Source organism: Hyperolius riggenbachi, unplaced genomic scaffold (assembly GCF_040937935.1).
Source record: "Hyperolius riggenbachi isolate aHypRig1 unplaced genomic scaffold, aHypRig1.pri scaffold_243, whole genome shotgun sequence".
In the NCBI taxonomy this organism is placed as follows: domain Eukaryota; kingdom Metazoa; phylum Chordata; class Amphibia; order Anura; family Hyperoliidae; genus Hyperolius; species Hyperolius riggenbachi.
Genome location: NW_027152454.1, coordinates 133,200 through 152,431, shown reverse-complemented (window position 1 = coordinate 152,431; position 19,232 = coordinate 133,200). Strand labels below are relative to the sequence as shown.

At 45.3% G+C, this 19,232-nt stretch overlaps 1 protein-coding gene across 1 annotated transcript in view; it reads right to left on the bottom strand.

Moving 5' to 3' along the window:
• Positions 1-418: 418 nt before the first annotated feature.
• The window catches only part of LOC137543850 (pancreatic secretory granule membrane major glycoprotein GP2-like), a gene marked incomplete at its 3' end in the record, with an annotated part of 96,967 nt that continues 78,153 nt past the window's right edge, over positions 419-19,232 (bottom strand). Inside the window, exon 8 of the mRNA XM_068264921.1 lies at positions 419-530. Coding sequence (XP_068121022.1) covers positions 419-530 — 112 coding nt within the window. The remainder of the gene's footprint in view (positions 531-19,232) is intronic.

Genomic DNA, 19,232 nt, shown 5'->3' with positions numbered 1-19,232 from the left:
AACCAGGAAAGGTGTGAGGTACTTAGCCCCGCATGCTTCCTGCTTGCCGTTTTCTGCATGGGGGTGAGAGGTCAGCAGAGTAAAGGGAAGGCTTCCCTGGTTAGTGTTGGTATGGTGAGGGAGGTAATGAGCTCATTGATGCAGCTGCAGTAGACCTATGTCTTGGAGCCTACAGAGGCTTCAGAAATGATGTAGATCTACTGTAGCAGAGTCAGAAATGGCTATGTGAACACTGGCTGATTCATAAATACCAAAGAGGAAAAAAAAAGTGACGCTAAAGGGGGGTGTTTGTCCATTCACTGAGAAGCTGCAATTTGATTGGTTGCGCTGGGAAGGTTAATTAAGCTGCACTTTTCTATGCACCAGACTTTATCCTTTACCTCTGTGCATTTTTGAGGGACATTCTAGTATTACTTACCTGTGTCTGCAGCTACATCATCTAATTTGAGTTTGATTGGACCATAGGTGACTGTATGAGGAGCAGGAAGTTCTCTCTTGTTTCTGGCTACTCTTCTGTGGTTAGTACAGTTCTAATAAATACAAGAATAAAACATTTTTTTAGGTTAATTGTGATACCATGACTTGTTCCACCAATGTGAAGGATAAGTGTGCCATGAAAGAGGTAGAACATATTAGATGCGTATCTATGCATTGTAAATCCAGTTGTCCAGTTCAGATGCACTCATTTCCATGTTTTCTGCATAACATATCACATATCTATTAATTATGTGATGAATCAACATTGTAACATTAGAAGCTGCTATGGACCTCTTCATCATGACTCTACAAGATACTGCTGCCTTTGTGTGTTATTAAGGATCCTGACAAAGAGGTTAGTAGCACTGAAACATGTTTTTTTGGTATATTGCATATAATTATAATCACATTCATGTTGCTGGTTTTAACTTTTTGTCACCTGTACGTGAATTAATATATTATTAACAGAAATTAGATGAGGCCAGCATTACTTTAATGCATATAATATGTACAATACGCAGTGGCGTAGCTAAGGAGCTATGGGCCCCAGTGTGAGTTTTACATTGGGGCCCCCCAAGCACTCTATACATAACAATTGATGTGATGCACCAAAACCTTCCAAGGACAACTACAGTGTCAGAGGTGCAGGAAGGGGATGGGGAACAGTATATTAAAGATTACTACTATTCAAAGCATCTATAGAAGTGATTATTACCAGCACAGTGCTTATAAAGAGCTAAAACTGTAATTGAGGGAGAGTCCTATGGGGCCTCTCTGATCCAAGGGCCCTAATGCGGTCGCAACCTCTTCAACTCTTATTGCTACGCCAATGACAATACGTTACGCATGATAAACAGGAGTTAAATACAAAGCCATTTATGTGTTGGGCAGCATGGTGGCGTAGTGGTTAGCTCTCTCGCCTTGCAGCGCTGGGTCCCTGGTTCGAATCCCAGCCAGGGCACTATCTGCAAAGAGTTTGTATGTTCTCTCCGTGTCTGCGTGGGTTTCCTCCGGGCACTCCGGTTTCCTCCCACATTCCAAAAACATACAGATAAGTTAATTGGCTACCTCTAAAAATTGGCCCTAGACTACAGTACTTATACTACATAATATAGACATATGGCAATGGTAGGGATTAGATTGTGAGCTCCTTTGAGGGACAGTTAGTGACAAGATATATATATATATATATATATAAACACTGTAAAGCGCTGCGTAATATGTCGGCGCTATATAAATACTAAATAATAATAATAATAATGTAATAGATTTGAAAAAGAAGCTTGAGGATCCAATGGCCATGCAAATGGAACTTAAAATGAGACTAAAATTGTCTTGGTAACTCCAGTTATAGATCATTGTTGGGTATACAATAGGTGTGCCATAACAGTAGAGAAAACATATTCCACAACACATTTTGCATACTGTGTAGATTCCCACAGTGCACAGAGTAGCTGACTGGCAGAATGTGTCCTCTCTTTCAGAGCTGAGTAGATATCACTGCTCAACTCTGAGTGGGAGGATGTGCTGCTCATATGGCTATGTATACAGCAGGGATTTATTACAGCTATGCATATACAGAAATTATTGGAATGGCAGCTTTTTGTACTTAACTTGCCTTTTTTGTTACTTACTCTTATCAGCAAATCAATAGCCCCTAGGCCTGTCACATATAGCATCTCACAAAAGTGAGTACACTTCTCACATTTTGTAAATGTTTTATTCTGTCTTTTAATGTCACAAAACTGAAGATGTGACACTTTGATACGATGTCAAGTAGTCACTGTACAGTTTGTATAACAGTGTAAATTTGCTTTCCCATCAAAATAAATCAACACACAGCCATTAATGTCTAAACCCCTGAGAACAAAAGTGAGTACACCCCTAAGTGAAGAATGTCAAAATTGTCCCAATTAGACATTTTCCTTCCCTGAGGTCATGTTACTCATTATTGTAGGCCTCAGGTGTGAATGGGGAGCAGGTGTGTTACATTTGGTGTTATCGCTCATACACTCTCTCATACTGGTCACTGGACGTTCAGCATGGCACCTCATGACAGAGAACACTCTCAGGATCTGAAAAAAAATTGTTGCTCTACATAAAGATGGTGTAAGCGATAAGGAGATTGCTAACAATCTGAAACTGAGCTGGAGCATGCTGACCAAGACCATACAGCAGTTTAACAGGACGGGTTTCTCACTTTTGTTGCCAGCGGTTTTAGACATTATACAAGCTGTACACTGACTACATTGTACCAAAATGTCAAATCTTTAGTGTTGTCCCATAAAAAAAGATGTAATAAAATATTTACAAATATGTGAGAGGTCTACTCTATTCTGTGAGATACTGTATATATGTATATAACAAGTCAGAGGGGCACATTTTATATAGGCCTCGCTGTTTTTCACAACACTTTTGAAGAAGATATCATTAGCTGTATTCTACTTTTTAATACATTTGTAAAATGCCTCAAAAAGGTCCACTTTCATCATTTACTGAGCTCTGTCAATGCCAAACTGACAAAAGGAAACTGAAAAAAAAACAACTTCAAAAATTTGACACTGCTTTCTCTATCTGGAAGTTGCTGAAAATTGTCTGGATAAAGACATTTCACTCGGGTGGATCTCTCATTACATATTTATGTGTAAATTACATATCCACATGTACTTTAACCGCGTCACCTCCCCCAGGACGAGTAACTACGTCTCTGAAAAATCCCACAGCACCGCACAGGGACGTAGCTACTACATCCCTTGCTGCCGTGCACTCCTGCTCGCTCCTGCACTTGTTCTCGCTGCCAATCAATTGATGGGAGATCAATGAATGGGAACACAGTTCCCATTCATTAATCTAAGTCCCAGTGTGAATGATCGCCGCCATCGATGAGGCAGGGAACACACTTCTGCACAGAAAAACTGAGAACTCATGTTAATCAATGGGCCAGTTCACACTTAATGTGTTTTTCGCTGCATCATGACATGAAAAACCGCACGTTTTTGTGCACAGAAACACACTTGGTGTGCAGAAAACGTATGCAGAAAAACGCGTGCAGAAAAGTGAAAGACAAGCGTGTTCCCTGCCTGCGATGGCGCTGTCATTCACAAGAACTGATACTTACCCGTACACGTATTACTTCCTGTTTGCGTAGTAATACTATCCACAGGAAAGTTATGCGCGAAGACATGTTGTGGGCCAAATAGTAAAATTACATCTACAAACATTTTTTTTCATTAAACTTTTTTTACATTTAAAATTAACCCCTTATCTTCCACACTCGCCAATAGTTACATGCATGCATATGCTTACTGCTTACTGCATACTTATGCTCATTGCAACCCAATGGCTGTTCATCAAGATATAAGTCTGGCTTTTATGACATGATCTGTTTGACACATGCTGCACTATAATCCTTGAGTTGCTGCCTCTGCTCTAACACACCATACTGGTTGCTTTATATCCTTTTTGCCATGTGGACACTCATTGTGGTGAACTGCAAGTATTGGGGGAGATGAAGATGCCTCTTGTTCTGATATGCTGTTGCAATTTTTGGATCCTTTTTTGAAATCACTATCTGCCCGCGGGCAGTATACATAAATTTATCTAGTGGAAATTCTGGACTGGCTCGGTGGATCCGAGTCCATTGTGAATTCACAAAACAACCTACATCTTATGACCAAGTTTGTATCCTAACTGCGCAGTTACTAAACTGGTTCCGTACCATATGCATGCTTGAGCTATCCTAGCGAGAATTCCAGGGGGAATCTGGGTGTTTGGGGGGAGCGGGTGGGTTTATGTGGATGGTGGTCTTTGGCGGGAGTTGTCTTATGCTGTATATTTTTTTACAATTTTTTGATAAGTAATCAATAAAGTTTTGTACCCTTTTTGAATTATAAGTGTTTGTGCTCAATCAGGTCACACCCCTCCTTTACCCTATCTCAAAGTTTATTTCCATGTATTATTTTATAATGGTGGAAAACTGAGAAATATTGATTTTTTTCAATTTTTTCTTATTATTCCCATTAAAACGCATTTAGAATAAAATAATTCTTAGCAAAAAGTACCACCCAAAGAAAGCCTAATTGGTGGCAAAAAAAAATGTATAAATGATTTCGGTGTGATAAGTACTGATAAAGTTATTGGCAGATGAATGGATGCATCGCTGAAAGGTGAAAATTGCTCTGGTATTTAAGGGGAAAAACCCTTGGAGGTGAAGTGGTTAAATAATAATAATAAGTAATACAATAATAGTTGTTGTTATTATTAACCTAATATGTACCGTAGTTGTAAAAAAATGTGTATGTTAATATCAACTTTGTTGTACTTTTCAATATAGTAGAACATAGGTAATATTTAAACCTAATCTCAGATTAATTACTATGGATCAAATGAATGAAAACTGGGGAGTGCAGTCCATCCCTTTTACTGCTCAGACTGGATTAGTGCTATTGCAGGCGGCAATGCTGCTATGCCCTAATATACTGTGCACAGAGGCCACTATTTGCCATTCACAGTTTACATATTAACCACTTAAGGACCGCCCCCAGCCGATGGGCGGCGGCAAAGTCCGGGCCCAAACTACCGCAATACACCCATCGGCGGGGGCGGCATCAGCGGTGGCTGTGCGGCGATCACGTCATCAATGACGCGATCGCCGCCGGCAATAGGCTCCGCCCACCCTGCTCGTAAACCCGCCGGCCAAGTAGCAGCGCTGGCGGGTTTCAAATGCGGCGATCGGGCCAATCAGAGCAGTATAATACACTTTTTTATTGTAACAAAGTGTATTATACTGGCTGCCTCCTCCGCTGATGGTCACTCGTCGTGCGACCATCAGAGAGGACGGCAGCCTAGAGGATAAGTAAAAACACACACACTTTAGCCCACCCAGACCCCCCGATCGCCCACCCCAGCCCTCAGAACCCCCCTTGACCACCCCAGCACACCAGTATCTGCACCCCACCACCCACCTAAAAACCCATCAATCACTCCTTGTCACTATCTAGGGACGCTATCCCCTAGGTTAGGTCCCTAACTGCCCCCTAGGGTCCCCTGATCACCCCCCCTACCCTCAGATCCCCCCCAGACAGAGCCGTCTCAGTCATCAGGCAACTATAAATATTTGCCTAGAGCGGCATGGGTGGGGGAAGGGCGCAAAGCAGGGAGGCCACTCGCCGCAGCTACTTATGCAGCCAGTGTGTGTTTTTTCTTCCTTCATGCTGGCCGCCTCTGTGACAGGCAGCTCAGCTCAGCTGTGCCGCCTACTGGACCGCCCCCTTCTCTCTTCACTCAGAGCGACAGAGGCATAGGGAGGGTGGGACATCTGTCTGCAGGTACAGCATCTTGGGGGGCGCTTTGGCAGTGAAGCCAATGCTATAATTTACTAGCCAGAGTCTCTGCTATGTATCAGCAGCTGCAGAGCTCGGCACTTGGCTGCCCCGCCCCCTGTCTCTCCCCGGCTGTGTCACATGACACATACACACACAGCCTCTTTCTCATTAGAGATGGGAAGTTCGGATCTTTTCAATGATCCGGATGATTCAAATCGGATCATTGAAAAGATCCGGATCTTTGATCCGAATCTCGGATCATTTTACAAGGGAAGCATTCGGTGAGGTGAAATGACTAGCAGGGCAGGGAGTGGACAGAGAAGGGAGGAGGGACGAGCAGAGAGCAGAAATGTTTGCTTGCACACAATACCCACATGCTGCAATCATATGCTTTACATATATTTCACCTACATGTTTATCTGTATACCTTGAATGGAAACGTCGCAGTGAAAGAAAGCATTCCCGGAAGATAAGTGCAGCTGTTTAGTGCCGAGTGCAGGAGGATCATATTGCGCTGCAATCACAGTGCCTGCAAAGTTACTGAGCTATGCTGAGCTGAGCCAAAAGTTTCCAATGTGATCACTGTGCACAACTACGGAACAGACAGCCTATAATGAGCAGCACGTTATAGCCAGTATGTGTGCTCTACACATATCTGGCAGTGGCACCCATGTCCCCTCTACCTGTCCCTGCAAGCCTGGCTCCTCTGAGTCCCTTCCAACAGAGCGATCCATCTCTGCTCTGCTTCCAGGACCCCGCTGCCCGCTGAGAGGGGGTGTGTCGCTCCTGGCCCCGCCCCTTTTGCGATCCGAATCACTCATTTTGATGATTCGGATGATTCGACTCACAAAATAGATTCGGATCAAAGATCCAAATCGTTCATGATCCGGACAACACTATTTCTCATTGCTCAGCCCAGCGCGAGGTTTAAACCTACAGGAGGAGATCTGCTGCTGCTGCCAGACATGCAGAGGCATAAGGTGGGGGAGATTCCATCTGTCCTCAGGTACAGCATCTGGGGGGGCGCTGCTCACATGCCTCCACTCATTGCACGCTGCCTGGCACTGGCAGTACTTCATTAGTTCATGAAATAGCTGTAGTCTCCAGCACCCCCCACTGCCCTCCCTCCTCCCTGTGGGTCATCTGCCCTGTCGTAAACACTGATAGAACCACAGGAAACATTGTGAATGCAGAAGACACACATACTGCTGTCCGTGTCTCTGCTCTACCTGAACTATTGACCCCTGTGTGTGCCTGTCCTGAGCTGACTCCCCCCCCCCCCCCCCCCCCCCCATGGAAGTATAGCTACTGAAGGGAAGCCAGAGCTGATATGCCAGGTCTGGGGATGGCAGAAGACAAATGAAGACTCTCATCTGATTACTGTCAGTAGGACATTCCACCAACAGCCTGCAGAGATCATTCAGGAGCAGACAGTTTAGAGGTATGCAGGGCATTGTATGGGATGCACACACACATACAAACACATTTGCATAGTATACAGACACAAACACATGCACAGAGTACACACACACACATGCACAGAGTACATACACACACATGCACAGAGTACACACACACACACACATGCACAGAGTACATACACACACATGCACAGAGTACATACACACACACATGCACAGCAAACTTTTTATCTGAGTATGCTAATCCCTGATCTCCAAACCGATGCAGCCAAAAACTGCTTGGCTATACTATAGCCTATCACACATTCCCAACCCAAACTAACCCCTGGCGCTCATTTATAGTATAGCTGAGCACCCATTCCTGATTGCCAAACTGACACCACCGAACATTGCTTGGCTATAATATAGCAGATGGCTTATTACAGATAAAATCTTTGCTGTGCCTCTCTGAAATCCCCATACAACTAGCCTGAGATTGGCAATACAATGGCAGAATGCTGGCACCTAAATTACGCACTCAGTGCCGCCATAGCGGGATGTTGCATTTCAGCCTGTGGCAGCACCCTAATAACCGGGCATGTCAGGAGCCCATTTTAAAGGACTACTGTAGGGGGGGAAAAACAGACTTACCTGGGGCTTCTAGTGATCACCCGCAGACGTCCTGTGCCCGCGCAGTCACTCACCGATGCTCCGGTTCACTTCTGGAATTTCTGACTTTAATGTCGGAAAACCACTGTGCCTGCACGGCCGTGTCCTCACTTTTGCTGATGTCACCAGGAGCGTACTGCGCAGGCACAGACCATACTGGACCTGCACAATACACTCCCGGTGACATCAGCGGGAGTGAGGACACGGCAACGCAGGCGCAGTGGTTTTCCGACTTTAAAGTCAGAAATTCCAGAAATGAACCGGGGGGGGGGGGGGGGGGGGCGGGCGGAGCATTGGGAAGTGGCTGCGCGGGCACAGGATGTCTGCGGGGGACCATTGGAAGCCCCGGGTAAGTTCAACTCCTTTTCCCCCGACCCCCCACCCCCCCTACAGTACTCCTGAGCCAAAGATACTTACCTAAAGATAGGGAAGCCTCTGGATCCTCTGGTCCCTTGTAGCTGAGCCCAGACCCCCGGACGATTGCTGACAAGGGCTAATTGGTCATCTAATTGGGGTCACAGTCCTCTTTTGTCACCAAGTGCAGCTGTACCTGTGCAGCTGGCAGCATGACTGTGCTGGTAACAAAGAGGAGCACAGCCCCAATGTGCAGCAAGTGGGTCTGCGCTCAGCGGCAGGGGACCATAGGACAGCAAGGGAAGCCTCAACAGGTTCCAGAGGCTTCCCTCTCTCTAGGTATCTCTTTCTGAACCAGAGCTTACTTTAACTGTTCCGGTATATTCATTATTGGATGGTAAAAATGTACAGTATGTGCGTACGAAGTGCATGTAAATGTTACCTACACACTGCGCACATTGCTTGTGTAATGCACTACACAAATAGCAATACATGTTAAACAAGTAATGTAAGCATTATGTGTATGTATTTTATGCAAACTGTGTAATGCTGGGAATCTCCAAAGCAAGCCTTGATCTATTCAGTACACTGACACTGTGCATAGATTTCTGTGTGTGTGTGTGTGTGTGTGTGTGTGGGTGTGTGTGTGTGTGGGGGGGGGGGGGGGGGGGGGAGGGGAGCAGAGTAGTTAGGGCCCTTTTCCACTGGCTGCAATCCAATTTAAAAAGCGGATCGCAGCCATTTTTCTAGTCGCTAGGGGACCGCATGTAAATTGTGTTGCTCATTTTCCACTACAACGCTTCAATCTTGGTTGGGTTTTTGCTGAAATGCGATTGCCGGCCAGCGCGATTCTCGTCGCGATTCTTATTCCCGACAATGGTAAAGCGGAACGCGGATAGTGGAAGATGGAGCTTGCAAGATTGCAAGCGCAAATCACCTGCATTTGCTAGTGGAAAAGGGTCCTAAAGGGAACCTAAACTGAGAAGGATATGGATTTTTCCTTTTAAAATAATACCAGTTGCCGGACTCTCCTGCTGATTCTGTGTCTCTAATACTTTTAGCCACAGCCCCTGAACAAGCATGCAGATCTGGTGCTCTGACTGAAGTCAGACTGGATTAGCTGCATGCTTGTCTCAGGTGTGTGATTCAGCCACTACTGCAGCCAAAGAGATCAGCAGGACTGCCAGGCAACTGGTATGGTTTAAAAGGAAACATCCATATCCCTCTCAGTTTAGGTTCCCTTTAAGTTTGAGTGACGCAGCAGCTGCTGCAGCACCACTGATGATGATATCAGCAGCGAGCAATCATGCTGTCTGAGGTGATGCTGCAGCATTGCTGCTGCTGAATCTTGGCCTCAGTCAGAGACAGAGAGACGCAGACCCAGAGACGGTACACTACAACTTTAGCGCTATGTGTGTGTGTGTAGGGGGGGGGGGGGGGGCGGCACAGGTTTTCTTGCCTGGAGTGACAAAATGGCTAGAAACGCCCCTGCCCCCAGACCACCCCCCTGTATACTGTATACATTTGTATACAGCTGCCTTACCCACTGATCACCTGTCTATCACCTGCCTATCACCTGCCTATTACCTTTTGTCACCACCACCCATCAGAGCAGACCCTAAACTGTCACTTGGGGGTACCTGATCACCCACCCAGACCCTCAGATTGCCCTCAGACCCCTCCTCCTGATAACCTCCCCAGTGCATTGTTTACATCTATTCTCCCCTGTAATCCCTCACTGATCTCCTATCGTCAACCCCTGTGTCTGCCACCCACCAGATCAGGACCCAGTCTGCCCCGTGCGGGCACCTAATCAACCCCCCACACCCTCAGATCACCCTCAGACCCCCCCTTTATTTTTTTATCAAAACTCAGTGACCACAGCTTTCTACTTCTCAAATACTCCCTTTTGCTAGGTAGGTGCTCTTTTTTTCTGGGTAGTCTCAGAGGAATACCCCCTAAAATTAGCAGCCCACCATGGCAAGAAAGGGGTATTCCGATGATGAGGTTCTCAGGTACATGGCCCAGTCGGATGAGGACGATTGGGACACCTCATTCGACGAATCTTCCGGGTCAGAGTTTGAACCTGAATTGAGCAGTGGCTCACTGACCGATAGTGATGATGAGGTTGAGGTCCCGGCTAAAGCCAGGCGTACAACACCCCATGTTGTTGGACCGCAGGTGGCGCAGGATCGGCCTCAAGGGCAGCAGAGTGGTGTTCGTGCTGGTCTGAGATTTCATGGTGGGGCAGGCACCAGCAGCACAACTTCTCCTGGACCTAGCACCAGTACTTCCATAGACCCTGGTGAAGTGGCGAGCACCAGCATGGAAGTTGAAACTGGTTCGGTGGCACGTGCAGTAAGATCCCAGTCGCAGCCACCAAGAAGACGGGCCCGTACTACCCCTAGTTTACCAGAGGTGCTGGCAAACCCAAATTGGCAATCCCCTGATTCCGCCGCACCAGTACTTCCCCCTTTCACCGCCCAGTCTGGAGTCCAGGTGGAGACAGATAATCTAGGATCGGCCCTACACTTTTTCTATCTGTTCTTCACCCAGGATCTCTTAGACTTAATTGTGGCAGAGACCAACCGTAAGGCCACACAATATATAACCGCCAATCCGGAAAAGTTCCTTGCCCAGCCTTTTCGGTGGAAACCAGTCCAAGTTTCCGAAATTAAAATTTTTTTGGGCCTTCTCCTTCACACGGGACTAGTAAAGCAGAATGTGTTGCGGTCTTATTGGTCTATGGACCCAGCATATCATGTTCCCCTGTACTCTGCTGCCATGTCCAGGACACGATTTGAGAACATCCTGTGCTTCCTGCACTTCAATAACAACGAAACCTGTCATCGAAGTGACCACCCTGCTTTTGACCGGCTCCACAAAATTCGACCCCTTATAGACCACCTGTCATCCAGATTTGCAGATGCTTATACCCCTGACCAGGACATCTGCGTAGACGAGTCCCTCATACGTTTTACCGGGCGCCTTCGCATCAAACAGTACATCCCAAGCAAGCGCGCCCGGTATGGGGTGAAACTGTATAAGCTCTGTGAAAGGGCCACAGGCTATACATCTTATTTTAGGGTCTATGAGGGAAAAGACTCAAAATTGGAGCCGGTCGGATGCCCTGACTACCTGGGGAGCAGTGGAAAGGTTGTGTGGGACTTGGTGTCACCCTTGTTCCAGAAGGGGTAACATCTTTTTGTGGACAATTATTACACAAGTGTGGCCCTCTTTCAGCACTTAAAAATAGAAAAAATCCGATGCTGTGGCACCATGCGGCCTAGTCGCCGGGGCTTCCCCCAACGGCTCATTACCACCACACTTGAACGGGGTAGAGGGCCGCCTTGTGTGCTGACGACCTGCTCGCGGTGAAATGGAAGGACAAGAGGGAGGTTTACTTCCTGTCCACCATTCACGCAGATAGTTGAAATTCAACGGCGAACTGAGGTAATTGAAAAACCCCTTGTCGTCCACGAGTATAATACTAACATGGGAGGGGTGGACTTCAATGACCAGAGGTTAGCGCCCTATTTAGTTGCCCGAAAAACAAGACGCTGGTATAAAAAAGTGTCTTTTTACCTCATTCAATTGCCAATTTTACAACAGCTTTGTTCTCTACAGTAAGGCTGGGAGAACTGGATCGTTTATTCAATTTAATAAACAGATCGTGATGGAACTCCTGTATCCAGGAGGTGCCGTGGCCCAACCCCAAGATGCAACTAGCCGGCTGCATGAAAGGCATTACTCCTATCCAATTCCGAGTACCAAAGGTCACAGAATCCGAAGAAAACTTTGTCGTGTCTGCAGCAGGGCTGGAATAAGGCGTGACACCACTGTTTATTGTCCCACCTGTCCTGACCAGCCTGGCCTATGCATGTACCATGAGCAGGTACACTATTAGAGAGTAGGGAACGCCAAACACAGCGGTAGGCACACAAGGGTCTCTCAGTGCTATTTCACACTGCTGCGATGCGTTAGGGCAAAATGCCTAGCGAAAGTCACACTTTGCGGTCCCCCCCTACGCCGGAAGTGCTTGACTTAACGCTAGTGCATGCCTACGTTACTGCGTGGCTTCTTTGGCAATATCGATCGGCCCGGAAGTCATGTTAGTCTATGGCGACGCAGTTCATTACTAGGCCGAATGCTACTCTTGTGGTATTCCCTGGAGGTCTGTTTTGGACGATACGGTGCAGCGGGCTCGACCCACCGGATTTGTCAATATGCAGTGTGAAACCAAACATCTGGTTTCGAGAGATCGTAATACACAGGGCTGCCAGAAACCTCTCCAATCACTTGGGACAAAATGCGTAATGTACTTCGCCACAACTCTGTGCGATTTGCACGTCGCACATTGTCCCATAGGGGAGGAGAGGTTTGTCCTCTGGAGGTAAGTTTTAAAAAAAACAAAAAAAAAAACAGGTAAGCAAAGAAGTTAATGTTTGGTTTGCAATGTTAAGGTTTTTATTTAAAAAGGTGAAAGTTTATTAATGTTAATGAAGTAATTGTTTTGCTGCTTGCTTGTTTTTTGGGTTTTTTTGTATTTTTTTTTTCTTTTTCCATCCAATAAGCTTCCAGGTGGACTGAGCGAACGCCTAACCAGCTGCAGCACTGATGTTGCATCCTGACAGAACATTATGCGTCTGTCAGCTTACACACAAGTCGGTGCATGCAGCGCTGCAGGACGAGATTTCTCCTCCGCAGTCAAAAAGATACGTTTGCCGAGGCATATGGGCCGAGGAGTGGTGTTGGGGTTTCATATGCTTTGGCAAGCACTTTGTATCAAAAAAGAACTCTGGCAATGATTTGTTCATCCACATCGATCGGTGTGAATAGATAAATCAGGTTTGCCAGGGCATACGAGCTGGTGGGTTTGGATTTTTGGGGCGGCAGCTCCTATGTCCTGGCAAACGCCTTCCCCTCCTTTTTGTATTGTTTTGTCTTTTTACTTCTCTCTTTTTTTCTATCCAGACCAACCAATCAGCTGCAGCACTGATGGTGCATCCTGACAGAACATTGCGCGTCTGTCAGGTTACACAAAATCGGTGCATGCAGCGCTGCAGGACGAGATTTCTCCTCTGCAGTCAAAAAGATATGTTTGCCGAGGCATATGGGCCGAGGAGTGGTGTTGGGGTTTCATATGCTTTGGCAAGCACTTTGTATAAAAAAAGAACTCTGGCAATGATTTGTTCATCCACATCGATCGGTGTGAATTGATAAATCAGGTTTGCCAGGGCATACGAGCTGGTGGGTTTGGACTTTTGGGGCAGCAGCTCCTATGTCCTGGCAGACGCCTTCCCCTCTTTTTTTTTTTGGGCAGATATTTTTTCATCCACATTGATTGATTGATTGTTTGATGTTCATTTTTCCTTTCAGCCCAGAGTGCATTACCCTTATGCCCAATATAAGGCGTATAGCAGAAACTCCTAATACTGGCCATACATGTAATGATTGCAGAGACCCTAAAATGCCAGGACAGACCCCACGAATGATGCCATTTTGGAAAGAGGACACCCCAAAGTATTCCATTAGGTGCATGGTGAGTTCATAGAATATTTTATTTTTTGTCACAAGTTAGCAGAAATTGTGGTTTTGTTTTTTTCACAAAATTTCATTTTCCACTAACTTGTGACAAAAAATAAAATTTTCTATGAACTCACCATGGCCCTCATGGAATACCTTAGCGTGTATTGTTTCCAAAATGGGGTCATTTGTGGGGTTTGTTAACTGTCCTGGCAAGTGGGGGGGGGGGGGGTGCTAAATTGTAAGCACCCCTGTAAAGCCTGAAGGTGCTCATTGGACTTTGGGCCCCTTAGCACAGTTAGGGTGCAAAAAAGTGCCACACATGTGGTATTGCCGTACTCAGTAGAAGTAGTATAATGTGTTTTGTGGTGTATTTTTACATATACCCATGCTGGATGGGAGAAATATCTCTGTAAATGACTATTTTTTTTATTTTTTTACACACAATTGTCCATTTACAGAGATATTTCTCCCACCCAGCATGGGTATGTGTAAAAATACACCCCAAAACACATTAAACTACCGAGTGCGGCGATACCACGTGTGGCACTTTTTTGCACCCTACCTTTAGGATTTCACAGGTCATTTTGAGAAATTTCGTTTCAAGACTACTCCTCACGGTTTAGGGCCCCTAAAATGCCAGGACAGTATAGGAACCCCACAAATGACCCCATTTTAGAAAGAAGACACCCCAAGGTATTCCGTTAGTAGTACGGTGAGTTCATAGAAGATTTTACTTTTTGTCACAAGTTGGCGGAAATTGATTTTTATTGGTTTTTTTCACAAAGTGTCATTTTCTGCTAACTTGTGACAAAAAATAAAATCTTCTATGAACTCACCGTACTACTAACGGAATACCTTGGGGTGTCTTCTTTCTAAAATGGGGTCATTTGTGGGGTTCCTATACTGCCCTGGCATTTTAGGGGCCCTAAATCGTGAGGAGTAGTCTTGAAACGAAATTTCTTAAAATGACCTGTGAAATCCTAAAGGTACTCATTGGACTTTGGGCCCCTTAGCGCAGTTAGGGTGCAAAAAAGTGCCACACATGTGGTATCGCCGTACTCAGGAGAAGTAGTATAATGTGTTTTGGGGTGTATTTTTACACATACCCATGCTGGGTGGGAGAAATATCTTTGTAAATGGACAATTGTGTGTAAAAAAAATCAAAAGATTGTCATTTACAGAAATATTTCTCCCACCCAGCATGGGTATGTGTAAAAATACACCCCAAAACACATTATACTACTTCTCCTGAGTACGGCAATACCACATGTGTGACCCCTTTTTGCAGCCTAGGTGCGCTAAGGGGCCCAACGTTCAATGAGCACCTTTAGGCTCTACAGGGGTGCTTACAATTTAGCACCCCCCAAAATGCCAGGACAATAAATACACCCCACAAATGACCCCATTTTAGAAAGTAGACACTTCAAGGTATTCAGAGAGGGCTATGGTGAGTCCGTGGCAGATTTCATTTTTTTTTGTCGCAAGTTAGAAGAAATGGAAACTTTTTTTTTTGTCACAAAGTGTCATTTTCCGCTAACTTGTGACAAAAAATAAAATCTTCCATGAACTCACCATGCCTCTCACTGAATACTTTGGAATGTCTTCTTTCCAAAATGGGGTCATTTGGAGGGTATTTATACTATCCTGGAATTTTAGCACCTCATGAAACATGACAGGGGGTCAGAAAAGTCAGAGATGCTTGAAAATGGGAAAATTCACTTTTGGCATCATAGTTTGTAAACGCTATAACTTTTACCCAATCCAATAAATATACACGGAATGTTTTTTTTTTTAATCAAAGACATGTAGCAGAATAACTTTCGCGCTCAAATGTATAGGAAATTTTACTTTATTTGAAAAATGTCAGCACAGAAAGTTAAAAAAGTAATTTTTTTGACAAATAACAATTTAATTTGGCACTCCGCAACGCGTTTTGCAGGTATAACCCGCTTCATCAGGCAAGGAGTGCAAGCTCAAAAAGGTCCAATAGTGGCAATGCGCCTCTGTCAGACAGAGGCGCATTGCCACTATTGAGAGGCGCATTGCCACTATTGAACCTGAGTGGGATCAGGTTCTAATGCTCCCCACCTGCAATTCAAGTGGTTGCCTATGTGGTGTTTGTGAGTATATCCACATCTGTTAATTATTTCGCCAACAATTGTTAGACTTACTGCACTATATTGGGCTCTCGGTTTTTCTTTTTGTTTCAAGTGCATTTTTTTGACAAAATTCATGTGTTTTTTGATGAATATAATAAAAAGTAAAACTTGCAGCAGCAATCAAAAAGCACCAAAAGAAAGCTGTATTAGTGACAAGAAAAGGAGGTAAAATTCATTTAGGTGGTAAGTTGTATGAGCGAGCAATAAACCGTGAAAGCTGCAGTGGTCTGAATGGAGAAAAAGGCTCTGGTCCTTAAGGGGCGAAAAGACTGGGGTCCTCAAGTGGTTAAAGGGACACTTAAGTCAAACAAAAAAAATGAGTTTTACTCACCTAGGGCTTCCAATAGCCCCCTGCAGCTGTCTGGTGCCCTCGCCATCTCCCTCCGATCCTCCTGGCCCCGCCAGCAGCCACTTCCTGTTTCGGTGACAGGAGCTGACAGGCTGGTGACGCAAGTGATTCTTCGCGTTCCCAGACACATTAGCACCCTCTATGCTGTTATATGGTATATGATATATGCTATAGCAGCATAGATGGCGATATTGTGGCCAGGAACGCGAAGAATCACTCGCGTCCACAGCCTGTCAGCTCCTGTCACCGAAACAGGAAGTGGCTGCCGGCGGAGCCAGGAGGATCGGAGGGAGATGGCGAGGGCACCGGATAGCTGCAGCGGGCTATTGGAAGCCCCAGGTGAGTAAAACTCATTTTTTTTATTTGACTTAAGTGTCCCTTTAAGCAATAACTGTTCATTCATAAACTCAGAGTTCACTGTGTTATTCATTTGTAAACAGGAAGTGCTGCAGTTACAAGTTTAGCTTCAATAGGGTCGTGTCACAAACTGTTCTCTCAACACATCTTTCCTTATGTAATGTTCACCTTATCCATATAGATTCTTTTGAACACCCAAAAACCTCAGTGGTGCAACCAGAAAATGCCTCAACAAATGAATATAAAGGTGGCCATACATGATTCAACCAAATCGATCAATTTTACATTTTTTTTTTATTTTTTTTTAAATTGTATAGAAAATAATTATTTTGCAATTAAGAAACAATTATTGTTTTTTTGATGAATATCGAATTAAATATGACGAAAAAAAAAACAAATAACAATATAAAAACTGAAATGTATTTAATCATTTTTTACATTTTCTGTAAAATCAGTGATACGTGTATGGTATATTGGTTACATTTTTCAAAAATTGAAATGTCTATGGCCATCTTAAAGCTGAGGCCTCACCACTATGCCATAGTGGTTCTGCATCTCTATTGTATGAACACTCTGTAATGTTTCATTGCAAGGTCCACTGCCACTCCAGATGAAGTACAATGCAGTCCACTGTTTGGAAATTCATGCTGGTCAAGAATATCACAAGAACAACACTGCAGTGCTCATCAGGGCCGGATTTACCATAAGGCACTGTAGGCACATGCCTACAGGTGCCTGATGTTGGAAAGGCGGCTGTGAGGCCTGGCAGATCTCTCGCCTTCCTTTAGCCTCTATACCCCAATCTAATAACACGCTCTTCACCTATACGCCAAGCCCCCATGAACAGAAGACCAGTACGCCTACCCAACTACGGTTACCCCGCAGGACTTCTGAGAGCAAAGTATAGAGCAGGGGTGCCCACACTTTTTCGGCTCGCGAGCTACTTTTAAATTTGCCGAGGCCAGGAGATCTACCAACGACCCAAATGCTAAGAACGCGCCCCCCCCCCCCCCCTGGCGTAGGTTAGCCAGGTGTATGTGCCTGCAGCATAGGTTACGTGCCCTCAGTATAGGTTAGCCTGGTATATGGGCCCTCAGTATAGGTTAGCCTGGTATATGGGCCCTCAGTATAGGTTAGTCAGGTATATGGGCCCTCAGTGTAGGTTAGCCAGGTATATGGGCCCTCAGTGTAGGTTAGCCAGGTATATGGGCCCTCAGTGTAGGTTAGCCAGGTATATGGGCCCTCAGTGTAGGTTAGCCAGGCATATGGGCCCCCAGTGTAGGTTAGCCAGGCATATGGGCCCCCAGTGTAGGTTAGCCAGGCATATGGGCCCCAGCCATGACGTAGCGGCCGCGCCGCCTCTCTCCTCCCTCTCTGCCGCGTCTTCTGACTCTTCTCCCCTGCATTCTTATTGGCCGGCAGCTAAACATGCTGCTGGCCGCAAAATTTAAAGAGACGCGGCCAAGAGGCCGCGATCTACCAAGAAGGCAGTCGCGATCTACCGGTAGATCGTGATCGACGTATTGGGCAGCCCTGGTAAAGAGGCTGTGGCCGGGAAGACAGGACTACTACCAGAGCTCACAAAACTAGACAAATGTGGCTGGGTAATATCAGGTAATAGTGCGGGATGCACTTGTGGAGAAGGCTACAGATTGCAGCAGGAGTAGTAGACTAGAGACAGGAAGCAAGATTTCTCAGAGCGACAGCAGCTCTGAGCTTCCGATAACCGCCACAATAAACGAGACACAATGGTTGTTCAGAGTGACCGCAGCTCCGAGCTTCTGTTGTCCGCCACACTGAATATAGGTGCCCATGCATGGTACAATTAATTTTTTTTCCGATTAGATCATTTAGTTCAATTATTCCATTATATCAAATATAAACATTTTTCCAACATGTCTGATCAGATTTTTATTGAAAAAAACGGGATAATTGTTCACTTTTCTTGATCGAAAACAAAAAAAACATTCTTTTAAACTTTCATTTGATTTGATTCCATTGGTCAAAAAAAATGGGAAAATTGAAAGTTTTTATTGTACCGTGTATGGGTACCATAAGACAAGGACAGACAAACAGGAAGAATGTTTGCCAATGGTTGCTCAGAGCGACCGCAGCTCTGAGCTTATGTTGTCCACTACACTGAATAAGACAAGGAGAGACAAACAAACAGACTTCTGTGCAGGCGCAGAAGTACTTCACCTGTGTAGAATGCTCCAGACCCCATGAGCGTGATTGACAGCGGCGCTCGCACAGGCGCAGTAGATACCGACCTGGCGAGGTCGGCATCTGAACTGGAGGGTTCCCGGGAGCCAACAGAGCTGCGAAGAGAGCAGAGGACGACTGCCAAGGACTGGAAGAAGCCCCGGGTAAGTAAAGCTCATTTTTCCCCCCAATGCTTCCTTTAAGTAAGAGAAGAATCTAATAAACAGTAGAAGTGGCAGATATGGGTCCTGGAGAAGTAACAAAGAATCATCAAGACTTCTATTACCTTGCAGTAGAAATAAACTAATTCCTATTAACTCTACTGTTGTTCAGGTAAAAAAATGCACATGTGTTGTGACGGGACAGTTGAATTGGGTGCTGGTTAATACTGATAGTAAATTATGTATTATAT